We start from the raw sequence: 26,775 nt of genomic DNA on the forward strand, positions 1-26,775 counted from the left end.
AATGTATCACAATTTAGGTTTACGAATAATCAGATGTGAGTCAATTTTGTCAAATCTTCGGAATTAACTCAAAAAAAAAAAAAAAAAAAAAAAAAAAAAAAACAAAAACAAAAAGGAGGAGCTATCCATCTTCTTCCTCTTGAATTTTCAGAAACTAAAATAGATAGAGAGAAAAATAATCCAAAATTCATTATTTGCCCCCATCTCTCTCTCCTTCTTCCCTTCCTCCTGGTTTTCTCTCTCCTCTCAAAAACCCCCTTTTCCCTGGAAACCTCTAACAAATTCCTTCCCCAATTTCCAGATTTTCATAATTTCTCTCTTTTTTCCTCTTTAATTTCTGCCCTAATTGTTATCATCTTACCCCAAATTCGAACAAACCCTAGTTCCAATCACCCACCTCGATTCTTATTCTTTTCACAAATCTCTCTATTTTCCTTTCGAATCTAATACTTTTCATCCCCAGATCTTCTTCAGAACACCCTTTCAAATTTGGCGAACGAAGATTTTTTTTAATTTAATTTTGTCGTAGTTTTCCTCCCTTTTGTTAGAAGAATTTCTAGGTTTTTGGGGGTGATCGCTTTGTTCTCGATTTGTTGTTTGGTTTTGGATTTCTGGGTTTGAATTCCGAGGTAGAGAGAGAGGAATAGGAGAGAGAAAATGAGTAATCAAAGGAGGAAGCCGTTTCAGATAGAGGCGTTTAAGCATAGGGTGGTGGTGGATCCGAAATATGCTGATAAGACTTGGAAAATATTGGAGCATGCTATTGAGGAGATTTACAATGAAAATGCTAGTGGTCTTAGCTTTGAGGAGCTTTACAGGTTTGCTTCTTTGTTAATTTAGGTTTTTAATTGTAATTATTACTTGTTTTGATTATGTTGTTGTGCTTTATATGTTGATGGTAGAATCTTGATTATCTTTTTACTGTTTAGAGCTTAATGATTAGGTATCGGCTAACTTGATAGCGTATCGAAATGAGAATGATTGTAAGCGTTTTGAAATGGGAATGGTTGTAAGCGTTTCGAAATGAGAATGGCTGTAAGAATTTTATCAGGATGTGATGCTTGTGATTGTAATTAGATTGTATCTTGTTTTAGTAGCTAAGGACGGATAAGGATGGATGATTCAGGTGGTGGTGGAGGAAGTTGAATTTGGGCAGGCGAATTGATCACGCCAAAACCGTGATTTGAGTGTGCTCTCAGCTGAAATATACTCCCGCCTATTTTTACTTTGTTAAGTTTTGGTTGAGTGTAGTTAGTAAGAGACAAATGGTGGGGGTCAAATGTGATTTATGTGAGAGTAAAGCTTTAGCCGTGATGGACATAAATAGATGTTGGGTAGTCTTTCAAGGACGACTTTAAATGGATATTTGGGGAACTATGAGAAATGGAGGGAGTAGGTTTTTTTTTTTTGGAGGCAAATATTGAGGCTTCTCACCTTTGATTGAATAAGCATCAATTGATATGCTACCAAATGGAATGTAAGATAATGGTTTTGACTTTTGGTTTTGCATACATATTTGCTTCAAGTTGTAATATTAGCGATAATTTGTTGATGGGATTGACTCTATGGGCTATGGATAGGTAAGTTTTGGTTGAGTGGAGTTAATGAGAGACAAATGGTGAGGCCAAATGTGATTTATGTGAGAGTAAAGATTTAGCCCTAATGGACTTAAATAGGAATCGGGTGATCTTTCAAGGATGTCCTTAAATTGATAATGGGGGAAACAATAAGAAATGGAGGGAGTAGGTGTACTTTGTTGGAGGCAAATATGGAGGCTTCTCACCTTTGATTGGATAAGCATCAATTGATATGCTACCAAATGGAACTTAAGATGTTGTGTTTGACTTTTGATTTTGCATACATATATGCTTCAAGTTGTAGTATTAGCAATAATTTATTGATGGAATTTACTCTATGGGCAATGGATAGCTACTTTCTAGTAACAAGTGCTGAAGGCAAATTAGGATGTAATTGGTTGTTTTTGCAGAAAATGGGGTTTATGCAAGATAAAAAGTGCAAGACAAGTGCTGAACTGCTGATGCCTGTTTTTCGAATGATGGCCTTATTGACACCCTATTATTTCAAGTCTTTGGAATGTTACTATGTCAAAAATTGTTACCTTTGTCTTCTGTTTTTTTTTGCTGTTGATTTAATTGGTAACTTCTTGACGTTGGATGATTTCCATGGCAGCTTACAACCTGTTTTTTTTTCCCCCATGTCTTGTGGTGTGGAGTTCTATGAATAGTACTTAGAGGATCAAAGAGTCATTTAACCAGGCTTTTTCCTCTATTTCCAATCACTTTTCATTTTTGTCCATTCTTTGGTTAATTTTACTTTAGGCATACCCCCTTTGCCATCTCACCCCTCTTATCTCAATAATTACACCTTTTGATACTATCTCTCTTACTTTAATCACCGTTATTTACACCAACCCACCTTTTTACACACGACTCCCATTTATGTCTTACACGTTCACCCTTTTCACAATTTTCTTAAATTATGTATTTACTTTGTTTCATTATTTTAGTTGCAAATTGCAATAACTATTGACATTGGAGTATTTATCTAAATGAGCTTGTGATTGTTTTTATGGTTTCCCTTATAAAATTACTCTTGGTACATGTATATCACTGTATAGTGGCAGTGATAAAATATTGTGTTGTCTCACAAGTTGTTGGAATTTTTTACTGATTTTATGATGACAAAATCCAATATCTTTTGTTTTTCTCTGCATTAGTTATTCTTTTATTAAAAATTCTTTCTGGATATCATGAATTTGTTTGTCACAACTCCCATTCACCTTCTTTTTTTTTTTCCATATTTTTTGATAATTTTTTTTACCAATATGTCACTGTATGGATATTACAGAAAGAACCTTTCTTACATTTTTTGTTGAACCCTGGTTGATCCACTGAATTTTCTTGTTGCTTTTGACATGATTGTCATAGAATTTTGCAATTATATATCCATTGAACTCTTGTAATTCAATTTGTGGACATTCATTGTTTATTTTCTGTTCTGACTAGATCACGTTGCCTTAATTGCAACCATTTTTTATATACTGTAATTATTGAGAAGCACTGCTATCACAGAAATTTTAATGGCATTTCTTACAAAAACTATAACTTTATTTAAAAGGCGTGGTGGTTCACAGGAGAAGTTCAAATTATGCCAGTTTTTACATCTTCAAGTGTTGTTGTATATTGTAATCCTGCCAGTGTTGAACGAAGATTTTTCAAATCTTAAGAGATGCCAACTGATTATCACAAGCTTGTTGAAATGGCTTTATGGATAAACCTATCTAGTTCCATTTTCAGCATTTGGTATCCAATTTTCTTCAAATTATCTGCCTGCTTCTTGTTCTGGAGTTCCTCAAAATTCATAGAATTTTCTGTGATACACCGTTCATCTCCTGATTTCGGTTAACTTTTACAGAAATGCTTACAACATGGTTCTGCACAAATATGGTGAGAAGCTTTATTCGGGTCTTGTGACAACAATGACTTCACACTTGAAAGATATATCGAAATCCATAGAATCTGCTCAGGGAGACGCTTTTCTTGAAGAGCTGAATCGAAAATGGGCTGAACATAATAAGGCGTTGCAGATGATTCGAGACATATTGATGTACATGGACAGAACTTTTGTTCCCAGCACTCATAAAACTCCTGTTTATGATCTTGGCTTGAATTTGTGGAGAGACAATGTTATCCATGCCAGCAGTATTCAGACAAGGCTTTTAAACACTCTCCTTGATTGGATTCAGCAAGAGAGAACTGGGGAAGTTATTAACAGGGGGCTGATGAGAAACATAATAAAGATGCTAATGGATCTAGGGGCATCTGTATATCAAGAGGACTTTGAGAAACCATTTCTTGATGTTTCTGCTAATTTTTACCGTGTTGAGTCTCAGCAGTTCATTGAGTGCTGTGATTGTGGTGATTATCTAAAAAAAGCCGAGAGACGTCTGAATGAAGAAATCGAGAGAGTTTCGCATTATCTGGACATCAGAAGTGAAGCCAAGATAACAAAGGTAGTGGAGAGGGAGATGATTGCTAACCACATGCCAAGGCTGGTTCACATGGACAATTCAGGCCTAGTGAATATGCTTCTTGATGATAAATATGAAGACTTGGGAAGAATGTATAATCTATTCCGTCGGGTGGATAATGGTCTCAGCACTGTTCGAGATGTGATGACTTCTCACATCAGAGAGGTTGGTAAGCAGCTTGTTACTGATCCCGAAAGGGTGAAGGATCCTGTAGAGTTCGTTCAGCGTCTTTTAGATGAGAAAGACAAATATGATAAAATCATAAGCTTGGCATTTAACAATGACAAGACTTTCCAGAATGCATTGAATTCCTCATTTGAGTACTTCATCAATTTGAATGCCCGTTCTCCAGAGTTTATCTCTCTGTTTGTGGATGACAAGCTTCGTAAAGGTCTCAAGGGTGTTAGTGAAGAGGATGTGGAGGTTGTACTAGATAAGGTGATGATGCTTTTCAGATATCTGCAGGAGAAAGATGTGTTTGAGAAGTACTATAAACAGCACTTGGCTAAGAGACTGTTGTCAGGAAAGACTGTGTCTGATGATGCAGAGAGAAGCTTGATCGTGAAGCTTAAGACAGAATGTGGTTATCAGTTTACTTCCAAGCTAGAGGGTATGTTCACAGATATGAAAACTTCTCAGGATACAATACAAGGATTTTACGCCAATCATGGTGCTGAGCTAGGGGATGGACCTACTCTGGTTGTCCAGGTTTTAACAACTGGGTCCTGGCCCACTCAACCAAGTATTCCCTGCAACCTTCCTGCGGAGCTGTCGTTACTCTGTGAAAAATTCCGCTCGTACTATCTTGGAACACATACTGGCCGAAGATTATCCTGGCAAACTAATATGGGTACAGCTGATATAAAAGCAACTTTCAGCAAGGGTCAGAAGCACGAGCTCAATGTCTCAACCTTCCAAATGTGTGTACTTATGCTTTTCAATAATGCTGACAGACTTAGCTACCGGGAGATTGAACAAGCGACTGAGATTCCTGCCCCAGAGCTGAAGAGGTGTTTGCAATCACTGGCTTGTGTCAAGGGAAAGAATGTCCTTCGAAAAGAGCCCATGAGCAAGGATATTGGTGAGAACGATGATTTCTTGTTCAATGACAAGTTCTCAAGCAAATTTTACAAGGTGAAGATAGGAACAGTAGTTGCACAGAAAGAATCAGAACCTGAAAAACAGGAAACTAGACAAAGGGTGGAGGAGGATAGAAAGCCTCAGATTGAGGCTGCAATAGTGAGAATTATGAAATCCAGGAAAGTACTAGATCATAACAATATTATTGCTGAGGTCACAAAGCAGCTGCAGTCTCGTTTCCTGCCAAACCCAGTGGAGATTAAGAAGCGTATTGAGTCACTCATAGAACGTGAATTCTTGGAAAGAGATAGTGTTGACAGGAAGTTGTATCGCTACCTTGCTTAAGGGATCAGTTTTCTAGCATTCACTAGTGTTTTTCATGTTTAGTGCTGAAAACTGGAATTGACTGATGTACTTCAAATTGATAGTAAGCCAATTGCTCTTGAATTCCTTCGGCTCAGATTTACAAGGTTTCCTTCAATGTTGGGTATCCCTTTTAAATACCCCGGTCTTTCTTGATCAGGAACTTTTGGCAGGATAATTGACCTGTCCCTGAAGTTGATGAAGGCAACCCACTTCAAAACGCAATGTGGAAGAATTGACTTGGAGTCTCATTTTGTCTTGAAAATCCTTGTGCGTATCAAAAGATTCACTGCCCTTAATCTTTGATGGGAAGTCGTTTACTTTTCTCGACTAGATGTTGCTGCTTCAATTATGTTAAGAGCTGCTTTGATTTGTATAGTTTGCTTTTGTATGGCGTACGCACATTGCAATTTGTTGGCTTGCTGTAAGCTATCAATTGTGGGACGTCGTACACCATAATGCTTAAATTATGAAAGGTGCCGAACTTGGTGATAGTTGCTTAAAGTTTATTCAATCTTATCAATGTTGTACATTGACATTGTCTTCTGTTTAAGGTTGTATCGCTACCATAATGCAATTGTACTCTTTCTTGAAGGGAGTTTATGTTGCATAATGTTTTTATAGGTTATTTCGAGTGTTCGCTTTTAGGGAAAACGAATTTTATATTATTCTTGCCCTTTTTTTTTTTTAAAAAAAAATTACTGTTATTCTGTTTATTTGGTCATTCTATTATTCCCTCAAGTGGTTGTGTTAAGTTGGAGTGGAGGGAAGTATTTTCCAGGATGCCAATCTTAACTAAACTATCTTGTTTCCTTGCTTACAAGCAGGAGGCTTATGAACATATTCGTTCTACTACCTCCGGTTCGTATTATATGCAACTTTGGAATTTTTTATATCTCACTAATAATCTACTAAAGTTGCATAATACGAACCGGAGGTAGTATTTTTTATGAACACAGAGCATAGGCCCTTGCACTATTCACTTGACCTTTGACCAATATTTATGAGTTATATGTAAGGGAAAATGTAGTCTTATGTCCTTATGGGTACTTGTAGGAATCGTTTGTGGGTACACGTTCGAATTATCTCAATGAAAGGTAGATTGTTAATTAGTTTTGCTTCCATATATAATTATGATTTTTACTCTTAATTATGTTTATTAATTACAAAATCATTATTTTTAATGTTAATCTGGGTCATGATAGGTATTATTGTGTTTTTAAATTAGGTTGATACTAAAATCTCCCCTTCCCTTATATAAGAGGTTTAGTATCTTCTTCTAAAATTTTATTAGGGAACCTAGAATTTTTATACTTTAGTGATTTGTTAATATTGTTTTGGTGACAAAATTTACTTTTCTGATTTCTGTAATATGACGATGTAAGGGATGATTACACTTCTCATTAAATTCTTACTCTAATTAACTTTTCATTTTTCCACAATTCCACTTCCTTAAAATTTCCACATCACATGTATTATAAGTAGTATCAACCAAACAAGCATTAACGACCAGGATGCGATGGAGTAGAAATGTATGGTGTGTTCAATTTTTGAGTAGCTTTAAGTTACCGTACAAGTATTACCTTAGCTAACAACTACCTCCAAAACCTTATTTTGTCTAAGGAAAATTTGCCAATTACTACCGCAAGTTAATACTACTTTGTAAATTATTACCGCAAATTTAAAAAGTTGTGAATTACTACCGCAATAAATTTTAAGATGTTGCGATTACTACCAAACCCCCATTAAACCCAACTATGACGTCATTATATCACTTAACCCATGGTTAAAGCCCTTCACCATGACGTCATTATATCCCTAATCCATTTTCTTTTTCTTTTTTTTGGGAGGCCATGACGTCATTATATCCCTAATCCATTTTCTTTTTCTTTTTTTTGGGAGGGGGGGCTGGTTAAAGCCCTTAACCATGGTCAAACACGGGTTAAAGGGATATAATGACGTCATAGTTGGGTTTAATGGGGGTTTGGTAGTAATCGCAACATCTTAAAATTTTTTGCGGTGGTAATTCACAACTTTTTTAATTTGCGGTAGTAATTTACAAAGTGGTATTAACTTGCGGTAGTAATTGACAAATTATCCTTTGTCAAAATTACTTTCATTCTCCTCATCATAAGAGAAGCATAACACAAGTTTAAGGTGGTCACTCTCTCTTAAACCACAACACATGGCATGATATGCTCAAAGTCTTCCAAATCCTTGTCCTAATGACATCAACTAAAGCAAATCAATCACACCCACTTTACTTACGTGTATCATCATTAAGGGTCAATCAATCCAATCTTTTTTTAACGATTTATTATTACTTGATCCAAAATTTTTTTAAAAAATCCAAATATTTAAAAAACCACCGACCATATCCCAATACTAAAGAAGAAATAAATAAATAAAAAATAATGGTCCATTGAATGTCAGTTTTTCCCCTGAACAGTCAAGTTTCTCGTTGTTATAGTTTAAACATGTAACTGACGTCAATCAATCAATAATTTCTCTCTCTAAAACAATTGTTTCTCTCTCTAAAATAACATTTTTCTTCTTCTCTAATTTCCTGGTTTTTTTTTGGAGTTGAATTAATTCTCAAAATGTTTGTTAAAAAGCTTGTGGAAAAGGCAACCAAGAAGGTTTGTACAACCATTTAATTTTTATTTTTGGAAAATAGTTTGATTAAACTATATTATATTGATTATATGTTACTGTACTTTGCAATTTATTTCATCAAATTAGTTGATATGATTTGTTTTGGTTTCATTTTCATTCAATTTTTTAACTTGTTTGTGAATTTTTGCTTTTTTGCATCAACTTATATCGTTGTTTTTTTTAATAAGTTGGACGATGATCGTTAGTTTTTTTTTTTGGGATCAGATTCAGACATTTAGTTGTCGTGTTACTAGTTTAAATTACACGATCAACGTGGCTATAAATTTTCGACTGACTGTATTGTGAAGTACACTGTAGTTAGTAGTGTGGTTTTTCTGGGGTTTTAAAAAAAAATCCAATCGTTTGTAAATTTGAAATGGTGTTGATTAATTTTTGCTCTTAGGAAAATGTCTTTGTTTTTAATTATTGTTCAACTGTTGAAAATGTTTGCAATTAGCATTTTTGATTTTTTTTTTTTTTTTTTTTTTTTTTAAGAATTATAAGGTTTACTCCACAATTGGTTCAGTAATGTTGCAGAGAATTTGTTGCTGTAACTTGATAATGTGAATGATGAATTTTTAGAAGCGCGTAAATTCATTAAAGCAATAAACCTATGATGTTGCTTAAGAGTCTAACATTGTCCTGTTTATTTTCATTAAAAATTGTTAACAAATAGGCGTTTTTGCTATGATTGTTATTATTTGATTATTTCCATGTTTTGGAAACAGGAAATGTGACTTTCATGACAATTTCGTGCATCAAAGATTATTTCTGTGTATATGTTGTTGTGTGTTTGATTTGAAAGCATTTAGCTAATTTTGACTACTTTAACAATGATAATGCTCGAATTATGATGCAGCCTGGGGAGTACTCAGATGGTCTGAAACCGGAAGATGTTGATCCTCGTCTAGCTTTCCATTATGGATTACCACCTTCAGCTGCTATGTTTGCATATGATCCAATACAAAAGATACTTGCAGTAGCAACAATGTTTGTACCTTGTAGCTCCTCCCTTTATTTTCTTAAATGCCAGTGTTTTATATGTGGTTTTGCATAATCGTATCTGTAGTACTGAATAACTGAAGAAATTAACTGTAGTCTGATTCATATTCATGGACTGTTGCTAGAGTATATAAACCCAATTTTTAATACTAGTAGCAGACTGCTTCGCATCAGTATGAATCAGTATACCTGTGCAACAAGATGCTGATGAATCTCACTTGGTTATCAATCACTAAATGAAATCTTGAGCCTAACTTATTACTAGTTTACAAGATGTTCTGTCAATGTAGATCAACAATTCATGTGAAGATTACTTCAATTATCATATAGACTTGGTTTAATCCTATGATTTTAACGGTCTTGTTTCTTTCCTATAGGAATGGGCAGATTAAATTGTTGGGAAAAGATAACACTCAAGCCCTGTTGGAGTCCAATGATGTTCAGCCCAGCAAATTTTTGCAGGTTCTTGTAACTCTGCTACCGAAACCCCTCACTTTATCTTGGTGCTCATTTTTGCACCACTTTGCTGCGATATCATTTACTAAACTTGGCACTGAATTGTAGCTAACCTAAGGATGTTTTAATTTGTAGTTCATTCACAACCAAGGTATTCTGTTGAATGTAACATCTAATGACCAAATTGAGGTAGCTGAATTGTATCCTTTTTTTTTTTTTTCCTTAACTTATTTTTTTATTTTCCTAATTATCTTTGCACTATATTTCACTGTTTGGCATGACTCATAACTAGGTTTGGGACATAGATAAGAAGATTTTGTCTCATGTACATAATTTCGATGAAGAGATCACATCTATGTCAGTAATGCAGCTGAGTTCCTTCATGTAAGTATTTCATTATTGTATATTTATGGAAATTATATGAATTCTCGTATCTTGGAACAATATGTAACCAAACTCCTAGCTCAAAATTGCTGAACTAAGACAACATTGGTAAAATATATTTCTTTGCAATGGCAGATTTATAGGAGATCGTGCTGGTAATGTCACGGTGTGGAAGCTTGATAATGAATTGGGCCAGATAGAAAAAATGAAGTATTGGATCCCCTTTTCAGCTTCACATGGTCAGTTATTGATTTTTTTTATTTCTATGCTATTGACCTTAGTAATCTTTGCTGAAGGTGGAGCTGTTATTCTGTGCTATGATTTAGTGATTTAGTCATAGAATTTCCGAATTTTGATTGATTATGATTTTACAATCTATTGTCAATCTCATGTCTTGGGTTTTTTTGGGAGGGAAGATATGATATGAGTGCTTGTATGGCTGCTGTCTACTTTCAAATTCCACGTGCAAACCACTTCCCCTTTGTTTGTAGTCTCATGCTGATGGTGCTATGTTCTGACTCTAAAGAGATAAGAATCATTCATCGATGCTTGCTCTAGGAGAGTCCTCAACTTTATTAGTAGCTGATTTAGAAATTGATTAGTGTATCTCTTCTAGTGCATGACTTATCTCTCTTTGTTAGTGGCAAAAGTTTGAAAGAAATATGTTAAAGCTATTCAAGTTGGTGAAGTCATACATAGTACATTTTTGCAACTTATTAGCAAGGATACATAGGTTCCCATCTTGTTTATTGTGCTCTGATAATACTTTTGATTCCCTCTTTCTTTCAATGTGAACGTCTGTATGTGTTTTAAGGGTGATTAATGCTTACATCTATGCAAAAAACTTTTTCCTTTCAGCATATCCCGATAAGAATTCAGCAGATTATGCTGTAAAGTATATATTGCCTCAACCAACAGCAGAAAGCAGGAGGTAGTGTATCTATGTTATGTTCTTCTTTCTACCACATTACGTGTTTATCATTAGACTCTCATCACTTCTTGCATCTTCTCTGTTCCAACTGAAGGATTCTGATTATATTTGCTGATGGATTGATCACGCTGTGGGCAATCCAAGAAAGCAAAGCTGTTTCCACAATGGGTGGTAGTGGAGTGATGACTCTAATGTCCTCTCAGGAAACTAAGAGAGTAACTTCTGCATGCTGGGTATGCCCCTTCGGCAGTAAAGTTTCTGTTGGGTACGACACTGGGGATATATTAATTCATAGCATCCCTTCAAATTCTGACATAAGCAATGGGTCTTTGGTGAGTAGAGACACCAGCAATACCCAAATTGTTCAAACTTCTAAGATCAATCTAGTATACAGATTGGAAAAAATTCCTATTGCATCATTAAAGTGGGTTTATTCAGATGGGAAACCTAATCGATTATATGTTACTGGCGCCTCTGATGCTGCATCCCCAAACTTGGTTCAGGTATTTGGATCAATATTGTCTAATTTTATCAAAATTTACGTTCATGTTGATGGTTGTGCTTTTAAATTAATTGGATTGACAAGATCAAACTGTAAAGTATTTTGGAATTGAACTTTGGTGTTGCAGGTGGTCTTGTTGAATGAAGACACCGAATCTCGGACAATTAAAGTGGGGCTTCAGCTGCCTGAACCATGTCTTGATATAGAAATTATCTCTCGCTCAAATGAACAAAGCAAACATAAGCAGAAGTTTCTTATTTTGCTTGGAAAATCTGGTCTTATGTATGCCTATGACGATCATTCTATTGAGAAGTGTTTGTTGCAATCTCAATCAAAACCATCAGCATCACTGCCAAACGAACTGATGATAAAGCTTCCAATATCAGCTTCAACCACTACTGCTGCTCAATTTATCACAAATCAATCCAACAATATAGATTATGAAGAGGTAATAATACCTCCATTTAGTTCTTGATGTGGTTCTTTCTTTTTCATTGCTATATAATGTATTGTAACCATTATGCAGGACTACATGTCAGTTGTGAAAAATTTTCCATCAGTTCTTCCTTCTGAAGCAAAGAACACCAGTTCACCTCACTTTACTGGTTTTGCAAAGATTAAAAACTTGTATATCACAGGGCATAGTGATGGAATCATCAATTTTTGGGATGTTACATGTCCTCTCTTAATCCCACTTCTATCGTTAACACAACAGGTATTGATATGTTTCGAGGTTTACTGCATTAAGTTACAAATTTAGTGAACATTAATGTTAGAGCATTGCTGGATATCGTTTATCCTTGATTCCTTGTGGAATGCAGAATGCTAAGCTAATTAACCACACAAAAAATCTAATCGTGTTGTTTATAAATTGTAATGATGCAGCTAACCTTGTAATTTCTAGATAAGCAGAAAATCTAATCGTATAACCTTGTAATATGCTTCTCCAGGGTTGGGGTGTGGAGGAGGGTTAAGCTTCTGAGTTTGAGAGTAGTGATTCTAGCAACCGGGTAAAACTTAACTGCCCCAGCCCCACATCCCGATTAGCAGGGGAGACTAATCACACTTACAAGAAATATTGGGTCCGAAACTACAAATGAATTTTAATGAATGGATAAAGATAACTAGACAATTTTTTTAGAGCCTAAAAGGCAAGAAGGAACTCATTTTTATTTATTGATTGAAATTCTTAATTCACTATATATGACCTTTTCAACATCAGGAATTCTTACATGTTAAATTTCTTTTGGCCTTTTGTGTGATCATAATAAACTTTCCTACATGGTTAAAAATCATTATAAATTAGCCTTTGGAAATTATGGCATTATTAGAATTTTTAATGGCTATCAGCCAGCCTTACAGCATCCTGACTTTTTATCTTTGTGCCATTTGTAGAATGAGGATGATTCGTCTCAAAGTGGCGTAGCAGTAACAGCAATTCATTACTGTTCTGCATCACGGCTTCTCATTTCTGGAGACAAAAGTGGAATGGTAGTTATGCAGTCTTTTCAGAGATGTCAATTGGTTGTTGGATTTTTCTTCCTTTGCTCATTTCAAACTTTATGTGCTATACAGGTCCGTATCTATCAATTGAAGTCTGAACCATTTTCCACTGAGACTGGGTTTTTCTCTTTATCAGGTAAGTTCTATCAGCATGATCATTTGTATAAAGTTCTATCAGGGTAAAGTGCTGCATTTGGTCAATCTGAATTAACTCTTAACAACGAATTTTTCTCCTAATTGAAACTCATTAGGACCTGCTTGCGGTTTATTATCATAGTGGAAATGTAGTAAAAGTTATATGCTGGCTAGCTGTTTTTGATTGGTCTTAGAGCCATCTTTGTCCATGGTGGATTATTATGTCGGAAAGTTGTGCCTGATTTTGCAATTGGTCTCCCATTTTGTAAAGATGTAGATAGTGTATCACCTAATGCTTCATATAAAGACATAAAGCTGAGGATTTTACTCATATGGTTGGAAGATGGATGCATGAACTCTCAAATGCTTGTGATTTGTAGAGGATAAACCAGAGAGACTTTTAGGTTGTTTAACATGCCAGTGCTAATCTATTAGAAAGGTTTTATGTGAATTGTAGCTTATTTTTCATATGTGACATCTCGGTTGCATTGGTGAAAATCAATATTTAAATTTAAAAAGGTTGCCTTACATTAGATGCAGTATTGGGCTCCCTTGTAGTTTTTCAATTTTTTTGGAAGAGATGTAACCTGGCAAGAAAATCAACTTCATATTGTATACATGATGCACTTGACTGAGTTTTCTAATATGTTATCTACTTCAGGAAGTTCAAAGAAAGGAAATAGTCATGTCATTCATAGTGTGAAGTTTATAAAAGTCAATGGATCTGTACTCTCTTTCCACTTATATAACAGCTCGAGATATCTGGCAGTGGGATCTGAACAAGGACATGTAAGTTATATTTTTTTCTTATTACCCTTATAATTCTAGCCTTTCGTCTTCTGCTCTATTTCTTTTTTAATTTTAGGTACTAGAGAAGAACTACATGAAATAGGAAATATTGCAGACTGGCTTAGGACATATGTTAATACGATAAAATCTGGGTGAACTTTCTCCAATCTTAGCCTCCAGCTGCCTGTTTTTGGGAGTCATATACTCATATTGTTTTTCATATAGAGAGAGGATTAGCATAAACTTCTATATCTGTTCAATAACATAGATCTGTAGATTGTATCCTTCCCTGCTATCTATTTGATTCGAACTATGACAACTTGACAAGGATAATTTCTCCTAAACCAATAAGCTATGTCTTGAAAAAAAAATGCTTCAACATAAGTATGCTAGGGAGTTGTTAGCATCCACATCCTTGGAACCTTTGGATCTATGAACTAAAATAGTAAAACTCATTCAAAATCTTATACAAGTATTAGTGAATGAATTTTTTTTAATAAAGGTTGAAGATTACAGTTATTTTTCTTAAATATAGCTCTGTTGATGAATATCGCCTGTTGTTTGAGTTGTAGAATGAGTATATTCTTATTTCATCAAGGGATCCTCATATTTAAGTAATTTTGTATAAAAAATAATGAGTTAAAATTAAGTAGCATGTATGTATAGTTGCAATGTCATGCTTGCTTCTGTTAGAAAAACCTTTTGAGGGAGCTTTTGAGAGAAAACAATGTCATGAGGAATCTTTTGAGAGGAACCAGAGAAAAAAATGTGATAGATTTGTCTCTATGTTACCACTTCTTAATTCAGATAGACAGTAATTGAAAAGCCATTGCGAACAAATACTCATCTTACCGGTTTTGGATTACTGTCTTTGTAGGTTTCAGTCATTGATGTAGAGGGTTCCTCCATGTTGCATCAGAAAAAAATTGGAACTGAACTGTCTTCTGATGTTATATCTGTGAAGTTTGAATCATCTGCTCTTCATGGTTTTGAAAAGAATGTATTGGTCATCGCAACGAAGGACTCATCTTTATTGGCAATTGATGCTGATACTGGAAATACACTGAGCAGTAGTGTAGTGCACCCTAAGAAACCATCCAAAGCTCTGTTTATGCAGACTTTAGGTAACTCAAATCTCTTATTTATTCTTTTAGTCATTTGGTTTTATTTGAGATTACAAGAGTTTAAAGTGGAGTTATGAACCAAATGAATGTAGCAGAAGCAAGCAGAGGATCTTCTACAGAGGAAACTGCACAAAAGCATCAGCTGTTGCTTTGTTCCGAGAAGGCCGTATATATTTATTCCTTACCACACATAGTTCAGGGGGTTAAGAAGGTTTTGTACAAAAAGAAGTTTAATTCATCGTCCTGCTACTGGGCATCTACAATATGCAGTACCTCTAGCACAGGACTTGTACTATTCTTTTCATGCGGAAAAATTGAAATACGGTTGGTAAAATCTTGATTTGCCTCTTCAGTACTACGAAATACTCCGTATAACATTATCATTGACCTCAAAAAAAAAAAAAAAAAAAAAAAAAACATTATCATTATTGCTAACCATACAAACATATTATGATGATGTTCTGTATTTTTAACTACTTCATATGTTGTGTATGATAATGGTCATGATGGCATTTTAAGTAAAAATACTTAAAAAGTTTTAATGGTTGCAGCCTCATTAGGAACTTAAAATCGAGTTCGAAAACTTTGAATTGTTTTGTAGTTAATTTTGGACAATGCCATTTCTACAAGCATTCAAATGTTTTACATAATTGTGCATTACTCAAATTTTCAAGTCATTGTATCTTACAATTATTATCTGCTTATTGCCTCCTATGTGTATGCAAAATTACATGTTTAACTTGCAAAAAAGTACCAGTAAAAAATAGGGTAGAAGTTATAGATTGTCATTAAAGTGTTTCCCTATGAAATTGTAGGTCGCTTCCAGATTTATCTCTTGTGAAAGAAACTACACTAAGAAGTTTCATATGCTCGCCCTTGAAGCCAAACACATTGCCTGACTACTCCATATGCTCTTCTGCAGATGGAGAAGTTATAATGGTATAGTGCTTAGAAATTTTTTCTTATTTGTGCTTCTCGAGTAGTGTTTATACCAACTACTTGGTTTTGTAATTTATTCAGATGAGGAGTGATCAAGAAGTTGCTTTGGCTTCAATGTTTCTTCAAAATGGAAAGTATAGGTATGTTCTTGCTTTTCCAATTGCTTCTCCACGACTCCACCTAATGCAATATAAACTTTTTTAAAAAAAAAATATATAATTAGATGCACATATCCAAAAAAAATATAATTAGATGCACATATCCAAAAAAAATATACTGAGATGCACATATCCTCTTGGTGAATGATAGTAATGTTCATGATAGTAATGAGATGCACATATCTTGATGATCAGGATGATAAGCCAAAAGGGAACAATGTGGTACTAATGCAATATGATTTCTATTTTTGGAGAATGATAGTAATGTATTTAAGATATTGCAATATTTACTTTCTTATATCGTGCCTCGAAATGGTTAAGTAATTGAAAGATGAATACTGATCTTGATCAAGTTTGAAAGCTATTAATTACGATTTGAAACATCTTATAGCTTGAAGTCTCATGACAGGAATCTGAATATTATCACTGTTGTCTTGTAAATGTACTCATTTTTACGTGTAGTGACAAGTTATTACTGAAGCTGATTAAATGAATTATTTGCAAAGAAAATTTACAAAATGAGGATTGACTTTAAAAGGATCTTGATGGTTATGTATTGACTTGCTCCTTTGATTGTACTAGACACTTGGACTCTCTTTCTCGAGTATATGATAAAAACCTTTCAATAATGGAAGATGGAGCAACTTCACCTTCAGTCCAAAAGAAAAAGGTAATAGCATTAGAGTGCTTCTGGATTCCAATTCCAGTGAAGTATTATGAATTATGACAGAATGTTCTCCTTTTTCTTATACGTAATAGGGGATGTTTGGCACTATATTCAAAGATGTAGCCGGAAGTAAAACAAACCATGGAGCTGATACTGAAGTTACAGATGGGAAAGCAATTTCTGAAGACCTCTCAAAGAACTTTGCAGTTTCCAATTTTCCTACTCAAGAGGAAACTTCTGCTAATGTCACAGTTGAAAAAGACAATGATGACTTGGACATTGGTAAGGCATGCTATGCTTTAAGTGTTTGTCTTCTTGGTATCAAATGTTGAATGTCATTCATATCAATCTCGGGCCTTCTAGAGCCCTTTTTATAAGTCTCTTTTCTATACATGAAGGAACTTGAATCTTTTTGCAGACGACATTGATATTGATGATCAGGATGGCAAGCCAAAAGGGAACAATGTGATGGGATTGCTTAATAAGCAGAAATTTGCAAGCAAGTTCAATACATTTAAAGGTCAGCACATTGATCTTTTAGCGTTACTTAGATGGATTCTACTAATTAGATTGGGATGAAAGTGTTAAAAGAAAGAGTAAGAGAGGGGGATTTCATTATCCTTGCCCATAGTGAATTAGTAGCAGAAGAGGTGGGAGAGGGTGGTGAATGGCTAGAGGGCAGAGAAAGAGGGGAATTTTAATGTTTTAGTCCAGGCTGTGACACCATGTTAGAATGTAGTAGTACGCTGGTTATGAGTTGTGTATTACCTCGTATTACAAGAGTCCTAGAGCAAACCTAATACTCACAGGATAGTTACAAATATATTCGTATAAACAGAATAATACCTATGGAAGCAGTATTTAAGTTCGTAACAAGTGTATGTTGCTTCATGTGGTGAGCAGGTTTTTTGTCTAGCATAAAAACCATGTGTATTGAGCTGTAATGGCTCCGTAGCCTCACGATTTTTAGCTATATTCTCATGTAGGGTAATTTGAATTTATTATATGTTAGCCAGTATCATTATCATATTGAAAAAAATTCTGTCTTGTTTCCTGATAAATGCAACAGTATCCACTACCTAAGCATATTTAATTGCAGGTGTGTTTATGTAGCTAATGAATTCTATTCCCATTATAAACTGCCATTTCCAGGGAAACTGAAGCAAATGACAAATAAGAATGAAAAACCTTCAGCGCATGAAGAGCCACAATCTGAGAAGGTCGAGACAGTTGATCAAATTAAGAAGAGATATGGATTTTCATCATCTAATACCAGCAATGTAAGAATCCAACCTTTTTTTCCACAATATATGTATTGCATGGTGCTAGACAAGAGAGTTTAACTGTTTTATATAAAATGTATGAATATCCTTTTTTTTTTGAAATGAATTAATTCAATAGATTATAATATAGGTACTGCTCCTTTGGGTTTTGTTTGATCAAAGTGGTCTAAATGATTTTAGTCAAAGCTATTTAGTAAGTAACATATTGTACTTTTGGGGCTAGCTGAGAGTCGACTTTGGGAGAATCAACCATAGTTGACATTTGCTCTATTATATACCACTAGAGCCACTTATGAAATAATTGTTCTCAACTATTAATCTATTATCTACTCTTTGAATTAGGTGTACCGCAATATTACTGCTACATGATAGAAGTTTCAAAAGTTCTCATTTGTCATAGTCAAGTATGCAGTGTCGTGCTTTTGAAATTAATTGTGCTTATAATGAGTTTGCTTAATGATCCGTATCAGCATACAAGTGATGTTTATTATTGTGGATTTAGACATCACCGTTGCTCATTTTTCTCTCTTATTTTACGGGATTTATGCTGGGATAGAAGCTAGGGCATCCTTATCTGATGATACCAATGCACATTTCTGATTTCAGGAGCCAGTTGGTGTTGCCAAAATGATTGAAAACAAGCTTACTGAGGATGTTAAGAAATTACAGGTATGGACTGTTATGGACTGAAATATGAATTTGAGTCTGAGAACTGTATTACAGCTACATTTTCTGTTACTAATCATTTCAACTGTGTTTAGTAAAAGTGAAAATTTGGAAGCACTGAATGAAAAATAACAGTTGGCTTTTGACACCATGGTTTCAAGTTTTAACCGAAATGTAACTAACTGTAACTCCATGCTCTAAGACTTCTAATTTGCCCAAAAAACATGTACTGTTTTGTTTGAAAGTCGAGGCAATTTCACATTATAAGTGCAACCCTTTTAAGTACCCTTGAGTTGTGTCAGCAGTTTCTAGCCTAGTAGCCTCCTATGAGTCTCAGTTTTGAAATCTCGACAGTAATTTTCAGTCACAACAAAACTCAATTTGTTTATTGCAGTATACAAGTATACTTCATTTTTTTTCAATCAAGAAAAGGTAGAAGTATAATGTATATTTATCTATGCATCTACAATGTGATCTTGAGTCTTTGATCTAACTTTTATAATGTTACTGAACTTATTATTGATATATCCAGGGTATCAACTTGAGAACCACAGAGATGCAGGATAACGCTCAAACATTTTCATCCATGGCAAAAGAAACGCTACGTATAGCTGAACAGAAAAACAGTCCTAGTAAAACATAACGTTCTCTGGAATTCTTTGATATATCATATACTTTGTACATACTATTTTATTCAAATATTTTCTTACAGTCTTTACTGTCATATACTCATATTTGTTTCTCAATAGTGTGATTTTTGGATGTGGATATTTTTTTTATACATTATTTTGTTGAGTATGGTACTCAAAATATAAATGTACAGGTGGGAATAACCAAATTAGAACAAGCAGTTTAAGGGTTTTTGGTGCTATAAACTAACTTATTAGGTAAATATTTATAGCAAATGAAAACGAAATGTATGATTAGCATTTGAACTGAACTTTTGTTTGTTATACACATCTTCATGTTTCATTTTCAGTAGTATTACAAGGTATGAAGTCTATGAACTACTTTTGTAAGGGTTTGAACACAGATACGCTTGCAAAGTTCAGGAGTTAGAATAGCTTCAGATTTAACCAATGCACAAGAGGGTATCAGCACATCTAATTAATTGCTCTTGAACCTAATCTCTGGAATCAAACTTTCTTCCCATGGACATCTTAACACACATGTTTGATTGGTTATCGACTTATCGTTATTAGTTTATAATCATCAAATCTTCAATACTCAATTTCTCCCTTCTAGACGATAACAAACTAATGATGTTTGTTACAACCTAAGTAGTAAAGTGGAATTTAATTAAAAAAAAAAAGAGTAAATTGACATCACCATTTAATTATGCAACACAATAAGGTTGTATAGACAAGAGAAGTACTCCGTATTACATATTGTGAATAGTTACATGAACTTAACATTTACGATTTAATTTGATATTATTATTTCTTTGAAGTTCACTCGTTTATAATTTTTTTTTAACTAGCTGATTGTATTAACTGAATTTAACTATGATTATATTAACTAGCTGATTATATTATTTCTTTGAAGTTCACTCGTTAATAAGGCCGTGTTTGGGGAAAAGCTGAAACTGATTGTGGTAGTTGAATTTAAATAGCTGATTATATTAACTGATTTGACTAACTTATTTTGTTAGCTGATTGTATATAAGTGTTTGGTAAATAAATGATTGCTTAAAGCTGATTGATTATGTGAAATGACCAATAAACTAATTGTGAGGTAGGTAGTTCATATAAGATTTTAAATTAAATGTGGATATAAGTGTCGTTTCAATGTAAGAATTGAATAAGCTAACTAAAAAACGGGGCGTTTGGATTGTGAGAATGGGAGTTTGGGGATTAAAAGGTGGGAATGAGATTGGGAATTAATTGATGGGAATACATGAAAATATGCCAATACCTTGTTTGGATGGTGGGTGGGAATATATAGAGAATAAATAACAATTTTACCAAAATACCCTTACTAAGATTATTATTTCATTCTTTTTATTAATGGCAAAAATGTCATTTTTTCCTATTTCCATTCCCATCCATTTATCACCTACCCTCTCTAGGTAATAAAATGGTAAGAATTCACCCTTAGATAATCTCATTCCCAAACCTTTTTTATTCTCATTCCCACCCAACAAACAAGGCTTATTTTTTCAATTGGGATTAAAATTCCCAATCTCACCCTCAATTCCCACTTGCCAAACACCCCCTAAGCTTTTTCAATAAGCTTCCCACCAAACACCTTGAAGGCTTGAATTAACTTATTTAATAGTCAATAAACTAATATTAGTCAAATAATCTAATTTTGCTCAAATAAGCTAGTTATCAAACACCTTATCGTTAAACCCGAAACAAACCCACTTACACCTATTGGCCTTTTGAGTGGCCTTAGAAGCTCACAGAGCAACCTTAGCCATGGTTGAGTACGAGGCAAAGGTGCTGCTGCTTTGGCTTGCAATATACTTCTTTTTGGGAATGAATGTCTTTCTTTTTTCCTTCATCCTTCTCTTTCTACTCTCACAACCCTTCATTTTGGTTCAACAACCTTGGTTAGTATGACATACAATCTTCATTCAACTTTATAATTATAAATTATAATGGAGGCAACTTTGATCCGATGCTCCAGTTTTAACTCCCTCAAATTTAATCGTCTTCTTCCCAAAAATATCTCCAAATTTCCTTCTTTTTACCTTCGATCTTTAGCTATGGCTATTCATACAGGTGGGTTTTTAAAGTCGTCAATTTTGCAATTTCCCAATTTTAATTTTATGTCAATTTGCCAATTTTGGGGGTTAATTAGGGTCTTGATTAACTAATCTAAAATGGGTTTTGAAATTGCAGGGAATGGAAATTCAGTAAAGAAGAAAGCATATGATGGGTTGTTGTTGGATGCTGGGGGTACACTTTTGCAGCTTTCAGAGCCTGTTGAACAGACTTATGCTAAAATTGGCAAGAAATATGGTAAGTTTGTGAAAATTCAACCTTTGCATTTTTTGTGGCTTTGTTTGTTTTTATGGACAAGCTATGTTCAGATTATGAAATGGGAAAATCATTTTTCCAATGTGGTTTGTTTGCATATAGTTTTAAACAACCTCTTGATCCGGAAATAAGAATCACTTTACCCTTTTTGATGTTCGGAAAAAGTTGTCACATTTTCGAATATTGTAAGGAGTTATAACTTGAATAGGTTACACAATTTGCCATCACTTTAATATAGGGATGGGACACCAATTCCCACGGCGCCATTTGACAAAGAGAGCTCTACTTCTTTTCCCTTGAACATTGAACTTGAAAAGGCAGTAAAGACTAAAACAAGAGATTGGAGGGCAATAACAAGTGGTGCAACATCAAATGAACTGCAAGAGGAAAATTCGAAATTGAGTTGGATCAATTACAAGAGAAGCTCTAGAGCTAGACAACTCTTAGTCATTAATCCAACTCAATCTCATCTTGCGGTTCGCTTAATGTTGCACCACTTTCTACTTAAGAAATCTAAACTCATTTAATCCAAATTGCTCCTTTGGAAATCCAAATCCTTAAATCCAATTTTCTAAGAGAAACTTCTACAATTCTACTCATCACTCAAGTGTCTAAGCAAGGGAATTACATTAAAATCATCATTGAGCATCATCTTGGGTTTTGCTGGAAGTGAAAACATGTTATGATCTTAATTATGAGGGGTTACAGATGTGACAAATGATTCCATGTTTTATTATGTCAATAAGATACTTCAGTGGATAGTTCATCATGTGTTCATTCACTTCGTTGTATGTTTGAAAGATTGATGGATAATGAATGTAGAGAGCTCAATCCACAAAAGGAAGCAAATGGAGGACAAGAAAGTGGTGTACAAAGCCTATTATTTTTATTTATAATCAGGAATTTTTATATTACCATACACAATTGAAATTTGCAACTATAATAAGAATCAATTAGAACCATTTCATTCAACTCCACATGGTGTATCTTCGGCCATACACCATAGTGGATGATACTACATCTTTTCTAAGGCTTTTAAAAACTGTTATAAGAATGTGATTAGAGTCAATGTAAGCACGATAAAATACTGTCAGTAAGAGGGAAATATCCAGAGAATAGGGAAGTACTCTAGCAGATCGAAGGGTTTCATGTAATTGAACAGTAAAAAAATAGAAAGTGGGTTGAATTATTGACTTGGTTATAGCAGGAGGAACTGAAGAAATAAATTCAATAAAAATATTGATTATTTAGATGGTTTAAAAGAAGAGCGTCCTGGAGTTAGTTTTTAGTGTCCCTTCTACCTTCTGTTTGGTTGTTATTCCTTTTTTTTTTTTTTAGGATCTTTTCTTGTGATCATCAAAAAGTATGGTTTCATGATTCATGTCTTTTATGTGTCAATATTTTATAATATGAATTGATATGATGCAATACTCAGGGTTAAATGCAACTCCACCTGAAATAAAGCAAGGATTCAAGAGAGCCTTTTCTGCTCCATGGCCTGAGAAACTTCGCTACCAGGTAAACTTGAATCTTGAATATCTGCAAAATGCTCTTATAATCACATGATTAATGGGAGCAATGGCGTCTGTTCTTCCTTCAAAGTTTCAAATGTAAACTTGAAGACAATTCCATCCAAATGAATAAAAATACCATTATTCAATTGAACAATTAGCTTTTTACTGGGTAGTTATTGGTAATCCAAAACAGAAATTCTTATATTTTATGTAACTATGACTATGTTAGCATTTGTTGGATCTATAGTGTGATATTTATTTTTGTATATTGTCTACTAGTTGTTCCTAAGATCTTTTCTCTAGAAGTGAAGCTAGCAGTGATGTCTCCCATTTGGGTGTAGATTGATTATGCACGAGAATGCTATTTTTTTTCTTCTAATATTTCTTTTGGTTTCTTTTTAATTGTACAAGGGATTAGTATTATTATTTGATGAATTCAGATTTGTTTGTGGATGGGTTAAGTGGATAACTTTATAGAAGAGAATTGAAGATGTTATTTAGAGTGTAGGCTTGACCATCTGGCCTGTCCCAAAACCACTTGCAGGCCTGCAAGTTTTAAAAAAAATATTGTCCAGCCAGCTCACATTTTATCACTGGTAAGAGATGATAGAGCCTGCATAAGAAAAAATACTTAAAAAAAGATATTAATGATCATACATCATATTATCTTGGAAGTAGGTGGTCAATTTTACTTGGATCACTGCTAAATGTGTTCTGATGATTTTTTTGCCATTTAACTGTTCTTTGAACAGATTTTTGAAAATAAAGCTTATACAAGCTATACAATTTTTTTCTCAATGTGCATTATTAACAGGGTGATGGGAGACCATTCTGGAAGCTTGTTGTTTCTGAAGCTACTGGTTGTGCTGATGATAGCTACTTTAATGAAGTTTACGAGGTTATTAGCCTAAACATCAGAGCTAGCTATGATTTTTTCTGAATTTGATGATATAATCTCAAATCTTAATAGTAGTTAATTTTACCCCTCAGTATTATGCAAATGGTCAAGCTTGGCATCTTCCAGATGGGGCCCTAGAGACATTGCTGTGCCTTAAAAATGCTGGAGGTCATTGTCATAATCATCAAGTATTTTCCTCAAATTTGCTACAAATAAGGAGTAAAAATTTGTTTTTGACTTAACTGTTTATGTCTCTTACATTACCGTGCTTTATTGCAGTTAAGTTGGCAGTTGTATCAAACTTTGACACCAGGTTAAGGAAGCTATTGAAGGAACTCGAAGTCTTAGATTTGTATGTGACAGTGTTCCATTCTCTGTGGTTTTCGTACTATGCTTCTAACTACACTTACTTTGCAAGGCTAGCTATTTCTCCAGGCCAATTGTTAACAGATATTTGATTCATATTTTTATTCCTCTCCCCTCTTTGGTTTTGTTGTGGATTTGTCTACTTCTGCTGGAATATTTTTTGAACTCCCCCCACTTGGATATTGACAGTGGGTTTCCTGATTTTTATATAGGTTTCATGCTGTCTTGGTATCTTCTGAGGTTGGATCTGAAAAACCAGATGCACGGATATTCAATGCTGCTTTAGGTATTCTATGCCAGCATGATTATTCTCTTATATCTGGTTCTCCGATGAAGTTTGTGATAAGCATAAGTCAAATTTTGTCCTTTTCATAAATTAATAAATCATGTTGCATGTTTTATTGTCTTCACCATCCCTCTTGCAAGTCTTGCTTGAGCATGTAGGCCATATACCCTATTTTTGGTACACTTTTCATGGAAAAGAAATTGACTAGAGATAATTGGACTTCTTTGACACGTTGCAACCTTCATTTTCTATTGTCTGATATAATATCTAGTCAATTACTCATCAGCAGGGGCAGTTCTGAGCGTGAACGGGGTGAGCGATTGCACAGGCCCTCTGAAAATAAGGGGGCCCAAATCTGGCATTTCATCACAATATATGAAGAAAAAATCAGTGGATAAATGGTTAAATTGTTGGGTTTTGTGATTACTTTTAATCCTATTAGTTTAATCTTCAGTTCTATCATAAAATTGTTAAATTAATAAATTTTGTTGTCAATAAATATCGTGTGCGTCTCTGAAGCAATGAATTAAGGGCCCAAATTTAGAATGTTGCAGAGTCATTGTCATGTTGGCTTTTTTAGCCCCACCTCTCAGCAGTGAACCTTGGAATCTCATTCCCCATTTGGTTCCCATGAACAATTTAATTGCCTGAGAAACGCTGGAATGAACTTTTGTAGCTCTGTTCTAGTGTATGCTTCAAATTGGTAGAAGATCGATCTCAACTTTCAGAATTGATGGGAACAAAAGAACCTTCAAAAATTTGCCTCTGTCCTTCCTGTGACTGCATTTTCAAGTTGGTTATAAGTTATGACTTGATATATGTTATCTAAATACATAGACTCATGGTTTACTATATGGGGAGAAATCTTTGCAGTTGACACTTCCAATAATACTTCAGTGATTATGGATCTTGAAGAATGAAGAACATTGGTCCTACAGCAATCATGTTGTTCAATGAATTAGATTGGTGTACTTTGCTATATTATTACGTAAATGTGCATGGAAAGGGATTCTAACTTGGACCTTTCTGTAATATTTTAGATCAGATTGGTGTTGATGCTGAGAAAGCGGTTCATGTAGGGGATGACGAACAGGCTGATAAGAGTGGAGCCAATGCAGTTGGAATCGATTGTTGGTGAGTTAATCTTGATTATACGTATTCAACTGCCTTGCTTGTGGAATAGTTTCACAAAAAATGATTCATACAAAGGAATTGTTAGCTTCTCAGATTAATGTTTGATCTGCTGTATTTTTCTTGCATGGCTTGTTCTTTTCTACAGAGTATAAAGGTCGTATTGGATATTTTGGATGAAGGGGAACATTATTAGATATTCTTTTTTATCAACCTATATCTTTATTAGCATATAAGTTAAACTTTATAGTTTATATGAAAAATTGCTTTACTTTTGTCTATCCAAATAGTTGTTGAAGACTAACTGCCTTACCATTTTCTTTTCCCTGCAAAACAAGAAAATTTTGTTCAGCGTTTTCTGAATCCTGCTCCTTAAAGCATCTATCATCTGTGAACTTAATAATTCTTTCACAAGTTAAATTTGGGTGGTTGTTCATTGATAATGGTGATGCTAATCTTGATATGAGTGCTTAATATCAAAGTAAATTTGCAGGTTATGGGGAAAGGATGTCAAGTCATTCTCAGATATACAAGATCGTATCCTTGTTATGAACCATTAAAATCCGAAGAAGGTGGTAATTGTAGTAACCCTTCAATAATTTGCTCTACATCTTATTTATGGATTCATATGCTCCTGTATCACCAATTATTTTTTATTTCTTTTATCATTTTTTGTAGGACGAGACTACCCTCACTTACGGCTTTACTAGAGCTTGTTTTAGAAAACTCGTGTGCAATGAAACTGTTATTTTGCTGGACCTCTTGTTGCTTTTGTTAGTTAACTCTTGTGCAATGAAACTGCTATTTTGCTGAATTTCTTGTTGCTTTTTTAGTTCTTATCGCGATCATTTTTTTTGTTTTTGATGTAAAAATTAGTATGCAACAGTTTTGCTTGCTCCCGCATTGCG

The 26,775-nt window shown here is 34.3% G+C and overlaps 3 protein-coding genes across 7 annotated transcripts; all 3 read left to right on the plus strand.

The window, feature by feature from the left end:
* Positions 1–160: 160 nt before the first annotated feature.
* LOC145639526 (cullin-3A) lies at positions 161–6,088 on the plus strand. 2 transcript variants are annotated; one of them, XR_014114906.1, is made up of 3 exons: positions 161–818; positions 3,436–5,558; positions 5,655–6,088. XR_014114906.1 is itself a non-coding variant. In XM_081690788.1 (2 exons), the coding sequence occupies exons 1-2, from the start codon at positions 658–660 to the stop codon at positions 5,474–5,476; spliced, it is 2,202 nt and encodes a 733-aa protein (XP_081546914.1). In that variant the 5' UTR covers positions 161–657; the 3' UTR covers positions 5,477–6,088. The 2 variants fall into 2 exon arrangements, 1 of the variants encoding a protein (XP_081546914.1); XM_081690788.1 differs by having other exon boundaries at positions 3,436–6,088.
* Positions 6,089–7,804: 1,716 nt separating this feature from the next.
* On the plus strand, positions 7,805–19,510 carry LOC145639535 (uncharacterized). 2 transcript variants are annotated; one of them, XM_081690800.1, is made up of 23 exons: positions 7,805–8,133; positions 9,009–9,139; positions 9,529–9,613; positions 9,743–9,796; positions 9,900–9,991; positions 10,127–10,230; positions 10,850–10,922; positions 11,017–11,425; positions 11,552–11,872; positions 11,951–12,139; positions 12,820–12,915; positions 13,000–13,063; positions 13,724–13,851; positions 14,729–14,975; positions 15,068–15,299; positions 15,791–15,914; positions 15,996–16,054; positions 16,655–16,742; positions 16,832–17,021; positions 17,158–17,259; positions 17,892–18,019; positions 18,629–18,691; positions 19,221–19,510. In XM_081690800.1, exons 1-23 carry the CDS (start codon positions 8,095–8,097, stop codon positions 19,329–19,331), a joined length of 3,129 nt encoding a protein of 1,042 aa, XP_081546926.1. In that variant the 5' UTR covers positions 7,805–8,094; the 3' UTR covers positions 19,332–19,510. The 2 variants fall into 2 exon arrangements, with proteins under 2 accessions (XP_081546926.1, XP_081546934.1); XM_081690808.1 differs by having other exon boundaries at positions 15,071–15,299.
* Positions 19,511–21,038: 1,528 nt separating this feature from the next.
* LOC145639558 (uncharacterized) lies at positions 21,039–26,681 on the plus strand. Of its 3 annotated transcripts, none has more exons than XM_081690849.1 (10): positions 21,039–21,414; positions 21,535–21,654; positions 23,108–23,190; positions 24,001–24,084; positions 24,177–24,252; positions 24,364–24,436; positions 24,663–24,736; positions 25,777–25,870; positions 26,361–26,442; positions 26,546–26,681. In XM_081690849.1, exons 1-9 carry the CDS (start codon positions 21,291–21,293, stop codon positions 26,425–26,427), a joined length of 795 nt encoding a protein of 264 aa, XP_081546975.1. In that variant the 5' UTR covers positions 21,039–21,290; the 3' UTR covers positions 26,428–26,442; positions 26,546–26,681. The 3 variants fall into 3 exon arrangements, with proteins under 3 accessions (XP_081546975.1, XP_081546967.1, XP_081546959.1); XM_081690841.1 differs by having other exon boundaries at positions 26,361–26,439; XM_081690833.1 differs by having other exon boundaries at positions 21,040–21,414; positions 26,361–26,681.
* Positions 26,682–26,775: the final 94 nt, after the last annotated feature.

The sequence above is a fragment of the Chenopodium album genome, chromosome 1 (assembly GCF_948465745.1).
Source record: "Chenopodium album chromosome 1, dcCheAlbu1.1, whole genome shotgun sequence".
Classification (NCBI taxonomy): Eukaryota; Viridiplantae; Streptophyta; class Magnoliopsida; order Caryophyllales; family Amaranthaceae; genus Chenopodium; species Chenopodium album.